The following is a 15,771-nucleotide window of genomic DNA, read 5'->3' on the forward strand; positions in this document are numbered from 1 at the left end:
TGGGCAGGGCTTGCTAGACTTTGCTGTAAATTACAAGGATACACCCCAGACTGGGGTGAGGCTGGAGGCTGGGGGGTCATGACCTTCAACAAATGGTGGTCTTTCATATCAGTAAAAGCCTGCTAATCTCTCTGTTAAGAGCGACTTTGGGGAGGGGGGAGAAATGCATACACTCATATTGGAGTTTTTCAAGGATAAAATTAAATAATTGTCCCTTTCACGCAATGGAGAAATGCAGGCAACAGACTTCTGATGGGCTGCATTCATGAAGTTGCCATGATGCTGTGAACTTATTGTTCACGTTGGCCACCAGAGCGGTTAGGGGCTGCAGGAGAAATGGGAGACACGTGAAGTGTGTCATCGAACATGCTGGTCATTAATTGCTGTGAGGAACCCAGCCCCATGTATATGCAACTATATAAAATATGGAAATGAAAAAACTATGTATTCTGAACTGGTTGTCTGTCACTTGATTCCACCAGACTCTTTCTGAGAATTCAGCTGTTTGAATGATTAAAGTTCTACAGGCTTTGTTAGTTCTCAAACTTAAAATCTGTTTTGTTCTATGAAAATGCATTTTAATTAAGCTCCGCAGAACACCTGGCTCCGTCAAACCCTAAGCTTCAGTGGCTTCCTTGTGGCAAAGCAAACAGCCTAGTCCTGGATTGGCAAGGCTCCTTTTTAGTCTCTGTTTAATTATTTGAGCTCGTCTGGATTAATATGACAGGGAGTGGGTATGGATTCTTCTTTGTACTTCTGTTTCCTAGAGCGGCTTCTTTCTAACTTCTGTAGTTTGCCCACAGTTGCCATGATCACAACACTTAAACTCTTGTCTACTGGGAGAGAAGGAAAACAAGACCAATGGTTGCCGAAGTTCTAAAAATATAAATTAGACATCTGTAACTTTTAAGAGGGTGGGATGCTTGTCATTTGTACTCATGGATGTCTTATAAAGAGTACAGAGTCTCAGAAAGTTTGGTTACAACAGGTCGTGAGACAGCGGCATCTACAGTTTCTCTGAAAAGCTTTGCTGCCCTGGAATTAAAATTCAGAAATGCCTTTTCCTTGGAAGTTTGAAGTCTCCTGTCTTCACCTGGAAAGGCTGGTAGAAAAGGGAAACCATCTTTTTATTAGGAACATCATTTCGTTACCACCCTATTCTTCTAATTCTCTTCCAAGTCATGAATTACAGGGAAAATGAAACATCCTGTTATTTACCATCTCCAGGCCCTCTGAATTGTCCTTGTGTGTATTAAATGTTCACTGTGGGTTTTGGTAGCGTTTTTTGTTGGTTGATTACCTTTACATTTTCAACAACTGGGACAATCCTACTTCTATGAAGACTTAAAATGATTTAATGGCCCAAGTTCTATTCTGAGTTTTAGAACTGCAAAACGGTTAGTCATTCCCAAGAAGCACAGGAAACAGTATTTTAGAAGAAGCAACATAAAAGGTGGTGACTACAAGCTCTTGATCTCATTTGATTGAGAGGTTGGACTTGGATTTTTCTGTTGTGTAATCATTTAGGTAAAAATTCAGCAATTATGTATTGAATTCCTATTCTGTGCAAGGCGTGTCTGAAAGTCAAGTTGGAGATAAAGGAATTTTTGGCTTTTAATTCTTATTAAACACATGGAGGTGGAGAGGTGCAGAAGGAAATCATTTTAATCTGAATGCTTTTTCTTCCATTTAATTGATAAATACAAAGTGCTTCTGGTTCAATTGATAAATACAAACTAGTTCCTATTTCTTTTTTTCCCCCTCCTTTGAGCTGTAAATGTAAGAGAGCTACATTATTATTAATTTTTGCAGTATTATTGTTATTAATTATTACCTTATTAACAATGAACATAATTTTCATCCCAAACTTCTCACCAACCGAGGATTCCTTTTTTCACTGAATCCCTGTTGTTACAGATTCTGGCTCTCTGAGATGTATCCACCATACTGTTGGCTGTACCCATTCCTTTGCCACACCAAACCCTGCATTTCCTGCATTCTTGAAGGGCAGAGGGATAGGTAGCTCCTTTAACACACAAATGCCAGTGCCTCCTAGGAGGGGTGCTTCTGGACCTTATTTATTTCTTCTCCTCCCCGAGAGGCCCAGCCCATCACCTGCCTGATCCTCTCAATCCCTTCTAACCTAAGATCTATGAAGATTCCAATTTTGCCCTGATCCTCCCATATGACTAAATAAGTGGCCACTTTTTTTTTTTTTTAACATGCTTTTGACCATTTCATTGCTCCTGAACTTTTTCCTCTTTAAGAAGAAATTTCGGATTTTTTAAGATAGATCTAGATATCTACAGTGCATTGTAAAGTTGATAATTCATAAATCATTTTTAACAACAGGTAATATGCATAATTTATGGTGTTACAGTGCTCTCTTTTTGGTATTTATGATGGATAATGCTCAGTTTTTGCCCTCATAGTACTGCTTTAAATTATACCACGAGAAAATTAATGAGAAAGTAGATTTATGGGTTTCATTTGTTTGTCAATTCGGAAATTAATTGGGTGTTAATTTTAGCCGTCTCTCATCAGACCAGGACTTCAGTCTGTGTGCGTTACTTTGTATTCATTGTGGCTTACTTCCCATTTACTGTGGGTCACTAGCTTTGCATATATTAAAATAGCCCTCCGGCTCCTTCCCTTGATTACTTTTTGAACTGCCATGCGTTAGAAAATTTTCCGCCTTTCCGTTATAATTATGAAAATTTGGTATTGGAAGATGGTGCCTTCACAGCGCAGTCAGCACCCTGACTTCTCTTCCTAAACTTGGCTCTTGGATGGTCCTTCCATGAAATGGGACTCCTGCCAGTGGGGCAGTGGACGGACAGACGGAGGTGTCTGAAGGGATCATTGACAGCCTGCCAAAGTGCTCTTGGATGAGAAAATAATCAGGTGTGGTCACTCTGTTTCACCTGTTCTTTTCTTCCTCGCCCCCTCCTCCTTCTTGTTTTATCTTTGAGAGTATGCTATGAGCCCACCACTTGTAGACAGTCATTCAGTATCTTGGGGCCAGTCGAGGCCCCTCCATCACCCGCTTCCTTAACCCCTACATTTCACTTGTAATCCCCTCCACCAGCCCTTCATCTCCTCACTGCCACCTGCTCCAGTAGCATCTTGCCAGGTAAAGGGTGAACGATTGAAAAGCATGTGTCTCACCTTAGGAAATGTAAAGCCTTCTACCGAGAGGTTCTAACTTCCATCTGGATGCTTTCTGCGGCTTGATTCCCTGACTTGAATGAGAGTAAGTAAGACTACCGGGTGGTTTAGTTTCCCAGGCCACCCCACTGAACTACGATGGGGGGTGATCCCCTTAGCTACACCTTAAAACTCCTAGGTGTGTATCGTGTTGCCAGGTAAATCGTTTGCACATTTAAAGGGAACCAGATCATTTACCTGCTGAGACCCAGAAGTGTATGTTGGCTTTATATTCTTAATACAGACAGGTTTTATTTCTTCTTTCCTGAACCACATGAACATGATCACTATTTTGAAACTTCATGATGCAACATGAGGATTTTAAGGAGTACTTCTTTTTTTTTTAATTTTTGGCTGCGTTGGGTCTTCATTGCTGCGCGTGGGCTTTCTCTAGTTGCGGCAAGTGGGGTCTACTCCTCGTTGCGGTGCACGGGCTTCTCATTGCGGTGGCTTCTCTTGTTGTGGAGTGCAGGCTCTAGGCATGCGGGCTTAGGTAGTTGCAGCCCGCGGGCTTCAGTAGTTGTGGCGCACAGGCTCAGTAGTTGTGGCTCGTGGGCTCTAGAGCGCAGGCTCAGTAGTTGTGGCGCACGGGCTTAGCTGTTTCGCGGCATGTGGGTCTTCCCGGACCAGGGATTAAACCCATGTCCCCTGCCTTGGCAGGTGGATTCTTAACCACTGCACCACCAGGGAAGTCCCAAAGAGTACTTCTTTAGAACAAGAGCTAGCCTGACTCCCACCCTCCTTGACCCGCCTGCAAACCCTGTGTGGAGAGTAACTGATGATGGCGTCAGAACGTGTTCAAGATTTCCAGAATACAGACATACCCTTCTTTTATTGCACTTCGCCTTATTACACTTCACAGACACTGCATTTTTCTTTTTTTTTTCTTTTTTTCTTTTTTTTATAAATTGTAGGTTTGTGGCAACCCTGTGTCGAACAAGTCTGTCGGCCCCATGTTTTTCGGCAGTATTTGCTCAGTTTGTGTCTCTGTGTCACATTTTGGTAATTCTTGCCAGATTTCAAACTTTTTCATTATTGTTATATTTGTTCAGGTGATCTATGATCAGTGATCTTTGATATGACTATTGCAAAAAAAGGTTACAACTTCCTGAAGGCTCAAATGGTGGTTAGCATTTTTCAGCAATGAAGTATTTTTTAATTAAGGGATGTACCTTGTTTTTCAGACATAATGCTATCGCACACTTATTAGACTACAGTATAGCGGAAACGTAACTCTTATGTGCACTGGGAAACCAAAAAAAATTGCGACTCGCTTTATTGCGGTATTCACTTTGTTCGATATTCGCTTTGTGGCAGTGGTCTGGAACCAAACCTGCAACGTCTCTGAGGGATGCTTGTATAGGAATTCACATAGTCTCTCCATTTTTAGAGTTGTCCTCTTCCTCCCCACTTCCTCCTTTCCTCCGTCACTTCCATCCTTCCTTCTTTTTTTTTTTTTTTCTTCCTCAAAGCTTCTGTTATCTCTTCAAAATGCATGCCATTTTCCTTCTGTCCTCACACATGGATGAACAATGAGAAAGAGGAGTTTTCTTTTTTGGGTGGGAGGAGGACCGTGTAATCACTCTAATCATTTTCCTAAAAAGTGGTTTCACCGTTAACTTTTCTTCTCCTCTCCCCACAGACGTAGAAATATATTTTACAAAACTATGTTTAGTTTAATTTACACATCCTTTCATGAACAGACCAAGTTCTTTAAGGGCATTTATTCTGCTTCATATAAATAATTGATCAGCCAAGTTAATTTACTTCTGCCTGACTTGGTCAACCTTAATTAACTGCCCTGAAATCAAGACTGAACTTTTTGTTAGCTTAAAATCTTTCACAAGCATGATAACAAGGGCTTTATTTTCCTTAAATTTTCAGCATCAACACTGTAACCAAGGAAATAATCATAATAAGAAAGCATTGCTTTCATTTACTATAAATACATTGGCCAGGATATTATGAATTTTCCAGAATACTTCCAGAGAGCAGCTCTGTTGGCAACGACAATAAATAAGCACGCTAAACTCAGTTCTTATCCTTCCTACAAGTCCCTCCAGCATAAAAATCGATCTTTTGAAATCAGTAGCTCTGTAATGTTTCCAAGCAAGACGAGAAGCGGGCCATTTTGGCTTCCTTAAGCTTTCCGACATCTGTGCGATTTGTAGCATCAGCTTTTGTGAGGTTGTGTTGAATGGATCATATGTGATTTAAACACGCCCCGCGCCTTCAGAGAAACCATAGAGAAAGCCAGAGGAAGGTTGGGGCTTTGTTTCTCCAGAAAGGACTTACGAGTGGGTATGGCATGGCCGTGCCCTCCAGGTGCCATGTCTTTCCTATTCAGGCACTCTGGGTGGTTGTGCGCTGTTTGTTGTTTTCAATTTGTCACGAGCAAAGCAGTTCATTGGTTCTAGGGTGTCCCAGAGGGAAGCGGAGGTTATGCACACTGGGTGCCTGGGACAAGCACGGAAGAATAGAGGGTCCAGCATGCTATGTTAGAAAACACAGATGCCTCTCCCATGACTTGCTTTAGGTGATGCTAAAATTGTAAAACTCAGTAGAAAGAGACAAATACAGTGGTTCGCTAAAGAATGCTCACACTTTCAGCTTTGTATTTTAGATGCTTTTCTCTGTCTACCTGCCACCCTCATTGTTGTCTTTTTGGGTCTTGACTCTGTTTTCTTTCCCTCGATATACTTTGCGTCACCACCTAGCACAGGACTTTGCAAACTGGAAATTCTCTCACCATTTTTTGAACGGACAAGTTCACGTCTGCAAGGGGGAGCGATTCTGGCGGCATCTCTTCCTTAACCTGCTGAGGTTTAGTTTTCTTATCTGTAAAATGGGAATAGCATTCCCTGCTTTTTCTCCCTCAGAGAATTCTTCTGCGTTTGAAAAGTACATAAGAGGGCTTTGTCGTTTGTGCAGCATGACACAGATATAAAGGCTTATTAAATGGCTTGGAACATTCCATAGAAAGAAAAACTGCCAGCCCAGATATTGTTAGAAATGTTCTTAGACATTGACACTCCTCATTTTTCACATGTGCTTTTCAAAAAACCTGTTTTCTCCTGATTGGTGTGGGAGATTATGGGAAAATTTAAATCTTCCAACTGACATACTACTGTTAGCACTTGACTAATTAAGGACATCCTCGGACCAAAATAATCCTTTATGCAATTTTGGTCCCAAAGCCTGCACTCTCACAAACCTGGTTCGCAAGCCAAGCTGCTTGGCTTGATGCCTGCAAAACTTGTGCTGGAGGACTTGGCAGTCTTCTTTGGAACTGCATGGACCAAACCCTTCTCATCAAATTGTGCACTGGGGATAGTTCTTACTCCACCCACCATGATGGTGTCAAACTCCGGAAACAGGAGCGGGGTCTCTTCGACCGACACCTGTCTTCAGGTCTGGGGTCCTGATGGTCACGTGGTTTGAAAGCAGCATTTTACCTGTAGCTCTGCCCCCTGAGGACAGGCTGTTTGGCTAAATATGCCCCATTCTGAGGGCAGGTATAGAGTTTAGGTATAGACAGTGCTTTTGTCTTTGTGGGGTGGGAAACCCCTGTAATGGATAGGCTTTGTGGAAGGTTAAAAACTTTTTTCTTTTTCCTTCAGCTATGCTTGTGATATATCCTAATAATTAAATGGGTTTCCTTGCTCACCAGTAAGACAACTGTTCTGTTCCTTAAATCCCTGAACACTGTCTTTTCCTAAGCTTCTATATATATGGGCAAGTTTGTGGCAGAGAAACTAAAATGTTGGGGGAAAAAGTACCTACGTTTGACAAATTTATTTATTTATTTATTTTTGGGCGATAAACTAGGTACTTGCATTTTGCCTGGTTCTTGCATACTGGAGAAAGTTTTAGTTGTTTTTTGGTAGATTCTTTACTCTGCAGACAGTAAGAATATGAACACAATTTTTAAAGGACTATAATCACTGAAATATCTGATGTAAAGAGACGAGAGTGAATCAGCTGTTGTGTCTGAGTTTGTTTCCCACCTGTTAACAAAAAATGCCATTCTTAATCCAGTTCAGAATTGGATTAACTTTAAAAAAAAGATATGTCTTCTGGGTTTATGAAGTTTGTAGTTACGTTGGGTAATACTTTGCACTGAAAGGAAATAAAGACAGATAGGAATTTTTCTGCTTTAATTTTTCCATTTGTTTTTTGTACGAGTTTATAGAAAAGAGACTTAAAACCAATCCTAGCAAGAAGGCAACCTCCTCTAAAGATGCCCAGAGTGTTTAAATTTCCCTGTTGTCACATATTTCATGTGTGGGGGGAGAAATCTGCAACACTGGTGGTACATATGTCTTTCCATGATTTGAATCAGTTTGTTTAGAAGTTTTCTGCCCTTCTTTTTTAAATTAGTTTTTATTAATATAAAAATTGTATAGTTGATTTATAATGTTGTGTTAGTTTCTGCTGTACAGCAAAGTGAACCAGTTATACATATACATACATCCACTCTTTTTTAGATTCTTTTCCCATGTAGGCCATCATAGAGCACTGAGTAGAGTTCCCTGTGCTATACAACAGGTCCTCATTAGTTACGTAATTTATATATAGTAGTGTGTATATGTCAATTTCAATCTCCCAACCAACTTATCTTCCCCCCTTTTTATCTAGGATTGGTGTTTCACATTTTACTAAAGTCTTAATTATACGGGCATTTCTCAGCTTGGACGTTTGAGCTGCCATCTTCCTTTAGTGACTCTTGTTTTTTCTGGCCTCTCTACTTGAAGTGTGACCCTGGCGTCTTCACTGTTTGCCTTCCCCCGCCTCACCTCAACTTTAAGAAAACACGTCAGACTGAATTTGTCCAAATCTTGGTTCCACCACTAGTAGCTATGATATTTACTGGGCAAATTAAAATAAGTCTCAGAGAGCCTTAGTTTTCTCATCTAGAAACTGGGGCTAGGAATTGTCCTGAGAACTAAATAGGAGAATACATATAAATCGCCTGCAGTCGGGACCAGCACAACACTGGTGATCGATAAGTGGTCACAATTGATATTAGCAAATATTACCTGTCTTTTGTCATAATTGATATTAGCAACTATTGTCTTTTGTCATAATTGGACATCTTTACTGAGAGCTGAATTGGCTCCTTGGGATCATGGTTTTGTACCCAGAGAGCAACGAGGAGTGTGAAATGTATTTACACAAAGGCCACATTCTCTAGCGACTTGTCTTGGACTTACAGTTGTCCCCCCTCATCCACAGCTTCGCTCTCTGAGGCTTGTTACCCTCAATCCAAAAATGTTAAATGGAAAGTTCCAGAAATAAACAGTTCTTAAGTTTTAGATTCCACGCCATTCTCAGCGTGATGAAGTCTCACCATCCTGCTCCAACCCACTGGGAGTCACCCCCTTTGTCCAGCGTTTCCCAGCCATTTGTCACTTAGTAGCCATCTTGGTTGTGTCTTAGTATCGCAGTGCCCGTGTTCACCTGTTACACCTTAAGTAAAATAGTAACATCTGTTTTACCTAATGATGGCCCCAAAGCGCAAGACTAGTGATGGCGGCAATTTGAATGTGCCACGGAGAAGCCATAAATCGCCTCCTTTGAGAGAGAAGGTGAAAGTTCTCAACGTAATAAGAAAAGGAAAAAAAATCACGTGGTGAAGTTGCTAAGATCTGTGGGAAGAACGAATCAAGAAAAAAGAAATTCATGCTGGTTTTGCTGTCATACCTGGAGCGGCAAACGTTATGGCCATAGTGCGTGATAAGTGCTTATTTAAGATGGAAAAGGCATTAAATATGTCTAGCAAGATATTTTGAGAGAGAGAGACCACACTCACATAACTTACATTATAGTAATTGTTATAATTGTTCTCTTTTCTTGTTAGTCATTATCGTTAATCTCTTACCACGCCTAATTTAGAAATTACACTTTGTCTTAGGTATGTATGTATAGGAAAAAACATAGTATATATAGGATTCAGTAGGCATCCACTAGGGGTCTTGGAACGTATCCCCTCTGGATAAGGGGGGGACTACTATAGCTCTCTCTCTTTTTTTTTAAATTTGATGTTTAGTACTTTCAGATTCAGAACTTTTCTTTGGTCTGCCTAGGCAACGTTTTCTCCAAAACAAACATAAGAGGCCCAGACCTTTCAGGCCTTAAACCAAGCTAGAGGTTAGGAATCCAGTATGAGAAACACCTAACTTTGAATGGGACTTCTCAGGAGAATTTTAACCATAAGGCAAAGATAAGAGTCTAATTTGTTTAGCTTCTGAAAAGTGGGGAGGTTTTTTTCCCTCTCCCTCAAAGAGGCCTATCTTATTGGAAAGGCCACTTTTGAAGAGTTTCAATACCTGCATGAGTCCAAGGAGTGTGAATCTGTAAAGTGCTTTTTGGGTTTTGAGTTGTAAGGGTTTTCAGCACGGATTACCTCAGGGGACCTATTGGTAATGTGTGTCATCTTCTGATAGCCTGAATTTGGAGAATATTTCTCTAAGAGTGTAACACACCACACAGAGCCTGCATATACTAAAATTTAATGTTACACTTAATATGCTGAACAGAATGACTTACCAGTTTTCGAGCAAAGCATCCAGATATAATCACAGAAATTTAACCATAAATTCTAGGTTCACCTGAAAATAATTGTTTTTTTCCAAGGGGAAAAAGATAACATATAGAGAACAATACTAGTAAAACTTGAATTTGTTTTTTTCAAGTTTTTACTTTAATTTTTATTTTATATTGGACTACTGTTGATTTACAATGTTGTGTCAGTTTCAGGTGTACAGCAGAGTGGTTCAGTTATCCATATACATACATCTGTTCTTTTTCAGATTCTTTTCCCGTCTAGGCTGTTAGAGAATACTGATAGAGTTCCCTGTGCTATACAGTTCTGTATTCAAAAACTAGGCAATTGGACCATTTCTAAGGGGTAACGTGAGTGAAAGGAAATGACAACTGTTTACAGATTTTGGCAACACTGAAGGCAGGGCCCTTCTCCTAATGTATAACAACTGTGCTAACAGCTGCTTTTTTCTTTCTCCCCGGCTCCCTCCTAAAAATCCTTCTACCAGGTTTTTGAGTCATGATGCAAGAATCTGGGACTGAGACGAAAAGTAACGGTTCAGCCATCCAGAATGGGTCAAGCGGCGGCAACCACTTGTTAGAGTGCGGCGGTCTCCGGGAAGGGCGGCCCAACGGGGAGACGCCGGCCGTGGACGTGGGGGCGGCCGATCTGGCCCACGTGCAGCAGCAGCAGGTACTGAGCTCTGGAGCGGGGGCCGTGGAGGGCGGTGGGTGCCAATGCTACCGCTTACCCTGATGTTTAACCGCTGCGAATGCCTGGTGCTCACCGGCTCTCCGACTGTAAGCAGCATCTTTGAAGCCACTAGCGCACCAGGGCCCCAGTGACTGGGTTTAAGAGACGGAACTGCCAAGGGCTTGAGAAGTAGAGTCTTGGAAGCCCCCTCTGTCTTGGGGAAAGGTGGTTGAAAATGAGGTTGGGTGGACCCCTGGCCACTTCCTTTGAGCCTCTAATGCGTCAGCCTAAAGTTTAGCTACTTGCAATAAAACAAATCTTTGGAGAAATGGTTCCCAGAGCTTGAATCAAAAAATAGATACATAGGCTTATTAAGCCTTATGATGAGAGAAACAAAATAAGGGATCAAGGGTAAAAGAGAAATGAGGGCTATAAGAGAGAAAAGTAGGTGACTTAGGAGAATAGAAATAAATGGAAATAACCGAAGCGGAATTGGGTAGATAACAAGACATCAATAACATAGGCATCGGTGTGAGAAACTGCTTGCTGCTACCTGGAGGAATTTAGGGAGATGGGCCGCTTACAGATGTTTCCTACATACATATGGCAGTTGGTATGTGACTAAATCCTGTTAATGTTTTAAATTCTGTCTTAGTGGTGGCTCCCCAAAATGCACGTAAGGTGCGATGTACTCACGGTGTTATATCCTTTGTAGGCATTTAAGTGGGTACCTGGGAGTGACTGGTAAAATATTTCCAAATGGTAAAGGGTGTGACCCAGAAAATGGCATTGTGTGGCCAGCGTTGATGCAGATTGAAATAAGTAAATAGCATCTGCTTGAAGATAAGCATTGTTTTCCCAGCCACTCTTGTAATTAGGAAATATTGTTTGTTTTCGTTAATGCTAACGGATGATTTTTGTTGCATTGTAGTGTTTGATTCATTTATTCAGTACAAAGTAATGGTGCCATTTGGAAAAAGGTGTAAAAAGAATGGTGCATCTTTGGACTTTCTGAGTGAAACAGAAATTGTTGGGGGTTGAGGGAAGAGAAAGAAAAACACAAACCTTTTCTCAAACCATTTTCTTGGAATCTGTATCAGAGAAGCCAAGGCAGTCCCTCCTTGTTTTAGGGATATAGCCTTTGACAGGCTCTAAAACATGGATTATTTTCTCCTTACTAAGAATTTTTTACAAATAAGGAACCATTAGATTGTTAGTCTATCAGAAGTTGGTGGAACCAGCATGAGACAATGGAATCTGTCGGGGAAAGATACAACAGAGAGAAAGAGAAGGAAACTAACAGACAAGCTAAGGTCTTAATTCAGAGGACTTGAAGTGACTTGATCTCTCTTTTAGTGGCAGCTCAAATCCGGTAGTGCCTGCTTCCTGGGCGTCACATCAGCTGGGATTTATGATGTATGTTGTGTATAAACTTTGGGTACTTGGATTAGTGCAAATGGCCAAATTCCACCCAATGCGGTTATTGACAAAAACTATCAGTATATGGTAGAAAGGTATCCATGTGTTTGTGTGTGTATTTGTTCATTTGATATTCTCAGATGTTTATGGTTCTGTTGAGAATAAATAGTTGGTCATTTGGTTTGCCACTTTCTGTGCCCTTACCATACAGAGGCCAAGGTCAACTGTTTCTTTATGGAGCGGTTGAAGTGGGGCTATTGACTGATGTGGTATGAACCCCGAGTAATTAGTATTTAGAGTATGTTAACTGGATAAATGAAAATGAACTTCTTCTGATTTTTATTTGAAAAACTGAAAATCATCCACTATCTCAAAGTCGTAAGCCAGCCAAAAACTTTACTTTTATACCATCAACACACACACACACACACACACACACACACACACAGACACAGCCTGACCCCACAAACAGCAACAACAAGTTAACCTCACAGAAGAAAGTTGTATACATGCATTTTAACAGCATCTTCCTTGAAAACCATCAGTAGCAAAATTAGTTATTCATGTCTCCCCTCTTTATCTCGGCTGTGACCACTTTGGAAACTATGTTGTTACGGGTTATTGATATAAAAGTCAACACCTTTTGATTGTGCTTCGAAGTGCTTTTAATATTTTTATAACAATTTTATTTCTAATTGCCAAGGATATGTTTTGGGAAGGAAAAAAGCAGTTGGGTCTATCATTGTGGCTAAAACCCCGCATATTGTGGTTGGCAGGCCTTTTTGGTCTTTTAAAATAAAATACTGACAGCTGTGTGACTTCCCTAAGTGTATGATGAGGCTCTTAACAGGTTGTTGGGGGGAAGGAAAATCTGTAGATGAAATAAGAAAAAAAACCCCTGACAGGATTGAAAAAAGTTTTACGGGACTCGCATCCTCAGTTTTCTAACAGACTGAAAACTGCTACAATTAAACAGTTTGGAGAAATCCGAACGTCAGCGTGATGGACGTGGGTTGTTTTCGTCATTTTTATTCTACAGGTTTTTACTTGAAGTGAGAATACCAGCAATGAGAAAATCACAGCCATGCTGAATTCATTACTGCGGTAGTCACACAAAACCACGGATAAAATTTCAATAACTGCAGGCCACAGTTGAGTAAACAGTTGCACTGAAATTTAATTCCTGTTGACTTTTCCCCCATTCCTCGCCAGGGGCACATTCTGACTCTGTAGTACAAAGACAACAGGGGTTACAGCTTTGATTAATGTAGGACAGTGGAAGAGAATTAGAACTGTAAAATATGTTAGAAGTCCATGGAACAAAAAGATCCGGCTTAAAAGGACTTGGTATAAAAATGAGTTAATTATGCTGTGTATGAAACTGAATGTTCTAGGATTTTCCAGTTGCACCAGTACGATCATTGACGATATAGGGAGAATTTTTACCTAGTGCCAGGATTTAAAATACATAAATGCAAGCCTCTCCATGTTTGATCGATATTACCAAAGATAATTACGAATGAGAGCAAGTGCCCTTTCAGGATGGAGAGCTTTCACAAAGATTCGCTGTGAAGTGAGTGACTTCTGTGCTGGGTTTGGTCTATAGGTTGGCTAAATTGGGTCCAGACAGACTTGTGTGTGTGTGTGTGTGTGTTTAATTATGTTGTTGACCACCTAGAAAAATGGGAGAAATCTGGCTTTTCCATTTTCTCTTGAAAAATCAGCAGATCTGGTAACCGTGGCCAGTATTCCTACAAGGGTAACGATTGTTGGGAGATGAATTGCTACTAAGTCAGGGAGCCTATAGCCTGGCAGTCAGCCTGAGTTCCCACCCAGTACCTTTGGTGACTTGTACCCTCTAGGCAGTGGAGTTGGTGATTCTTTTCTGGAAGTTGCCATCATCACTCAGAAGCCATCGGCCAAGGAGAGGTGCTACCATTAGCTGGAGGAGCCTGCCCACACACTCACAAACTGTCTTCCTTCCTCAAAACTAAATGTATTATCTCTGTAATGTTTCAACTCTACTTATATCTGGGGCATGAAACTCTTATAACAATAGTTTTCTAATAATATAATTTGATAATGCTTCCGAACATTTTCTTTTAGCCATTGAATAATTCTTTACCCAGTACCATCACTGCTTTTTATTTCCTATTATCCCTGTCCCATTTCTAGGTCCGTGAAAGTTCTGTATTGGATATGGACTACTCCATTATGAAACTCAGCAACAAATACTATTACCAATTACTAAAGTTTTTTTTTTTCTTTCTTTCTTAAAGAAAGGATTTTAAAATGTCCAGAGCAATTTCACAAACTGTGTGGATTAATGCATTTTAAAAGTCTTGAATTTTAGAAAGCAGGATTTTATTTCCATATTGCTGCAAATGAGAGCTTTTTCAGATAAGCATATTACATAGAGCATAATGTTTAGAAGTTTCTCCATATACAGCATATGCTGTCAGGTCAATTAACAGAATGCATACTAGAAAATGTTTATTCAATAAAAATGAATAGCTGTTAAATAAAACAGCTATTTCTTAACAACATTCCATTTAATGATGGGCTTTTTTTCTTTTTTTTCTTTTTTCTTTTTTTTTTTGGTACCACCTGGCACTTTTATTGTCTGCAAATCAGTGTAGGGAGAGCTTTGCTTGCTAGAGTGTTGAGGTATGGCTGTCGTTTTATATGAGAAGGGCGGTTTACAAGTAGTCTGTGAGAAGAACATTTAAAAAAAAATAAACTAAATATGGAATTCAAAGATATATTATTTGGAGAGTGTGGACAAGTGACGTGTTTACTTCATATTGCTTCTTTGACATTTGGTTTAAGGTATTGGACCTTTTAGCCCAAAAGACGTACATGTTTCACGTTAATAATTTAAAAGAAAAAAACAGTCAGTGACTGTTAAGGAGGTAAAAGAAATAGAAAGGACAGGGAGCTTCTGCAAAATCATGAACGAGAAGGAGGAGGATACACTGGGTTGAATTTTGCCACTGAGCCACTGAAGGAGGTAAAAGATGAGTCATTACACAGGACCAGAGATGCTCAGAAATTCTTCTCTTTGTTGTCAAAATGGCAGAATGAATCCCTTCCTTTAGTTTTTGTGACTTAAGTTACTAGTGGTTAGCGAACAGAACAGGGAGAATGTCCTACCAACATTTCAAATTTTCAGTGCCTCTGTAGAAAACAATGCCTGGAAGAAATAGCTGTCAGTGTTTGGATGGGCAGTAAGGTCGTATGATAGGGGCCCTCCCTTTGTTTCTCGTTCTCCCCCATCTTTCTGTGGGGGACCGTGTTAAATTCCAGTGGCCACCCTTTGCTTGTTTACCCTTCTACAGAGGGAAGCCCAGGTGATTAGGTATGTATCCGTAGGTGCAAAGATGAGGTGTCAGTGGCCAGTTCAGCCTTACCATTCTCTTTTTCTTTGAAAAAGGTTGCTTATGAACTTTGTAGGGAATCCCCTCAAATTCCCATTGTAGCAGCCAGGGACTGTGTCTGAAAGGGAGGGTCTCTGGATGCCATTAGAAGGGTAAAGATGGTCAGCATCTTTGTATCCTAAGAGGGAAGCTTGCAGAAGAAAGTACAGAAGAAGAAGAGATTATTCATCTTTATTAAGTGCCCTCATGGGGCTGGGGATTGTGATAGGGGCCAGTGCCTTCCTTCACTCATAGATGAAGACCCAAGCTATAGTTTTAAATTATAAAATTAAAAAAATTTAAAGGAATTGCTCTGCTCAGATAGCCTCTTCTGGCATACAAGGTAGAGTTCAAATATTACAGACAATATTGCTGGTCAAAAATATTTTGTAGGAATCAGTGCCACCAAAATGTTAGCGAAAATCAAACAAATTGAAATGAAACAGACAGGAATTCAGATAATTCCGACAAATAAAGAAAAAGCAACCACAA

At 40.4% G+C, this 15,771-nt stretch overlaps 1 protein-coding gene across 11 annotated transcripts in view; it reads left to right on the forward strand.

Annotated features, from left to right (window-relative positions):
• Nucleotides 1–15,771, forward strand: part of FOXP1 (forkhead box P1) — a 598,922-nt gene that overhangs the window by 362,455 nt on the left and 220,696 nt on the right. For all 11 annotated transcript variants that reach the window (XM_057554352.1, XM_057554353.1, XM_057554350.1 and 8 more), the window contains one exon: nucleotides 10,260–10,444. In XM_057554352.1, the coding sequence (XP_057410335.1) occupies nucleotides 10,271–10,444 (174 nt within the window). In that variant the 5' untranslated portion in view covers nucleotides 10,260–10,270. The remainder of the gene's footprint in view (nucleotides 1–10,259; nucleotides 10,445–15,771) is intronic.

The sequence above is a fragment of the Balaenoptera acutorostrata genome, chromosome 10 (assembly GCF_949987535.1).
Source record: "Balaenoptera acutorostrata chromosome 10, mBalAcu1.1, whole genome shotgun sequence".
NCBI classification, from domain to species: domain Eukaryota; kingdom Metazoa; phylum Chordata; class Mammalia; order Artiodactyla; family Balaenopteridae; genus Balaenoptera; species Balaenoptera acutorostrata.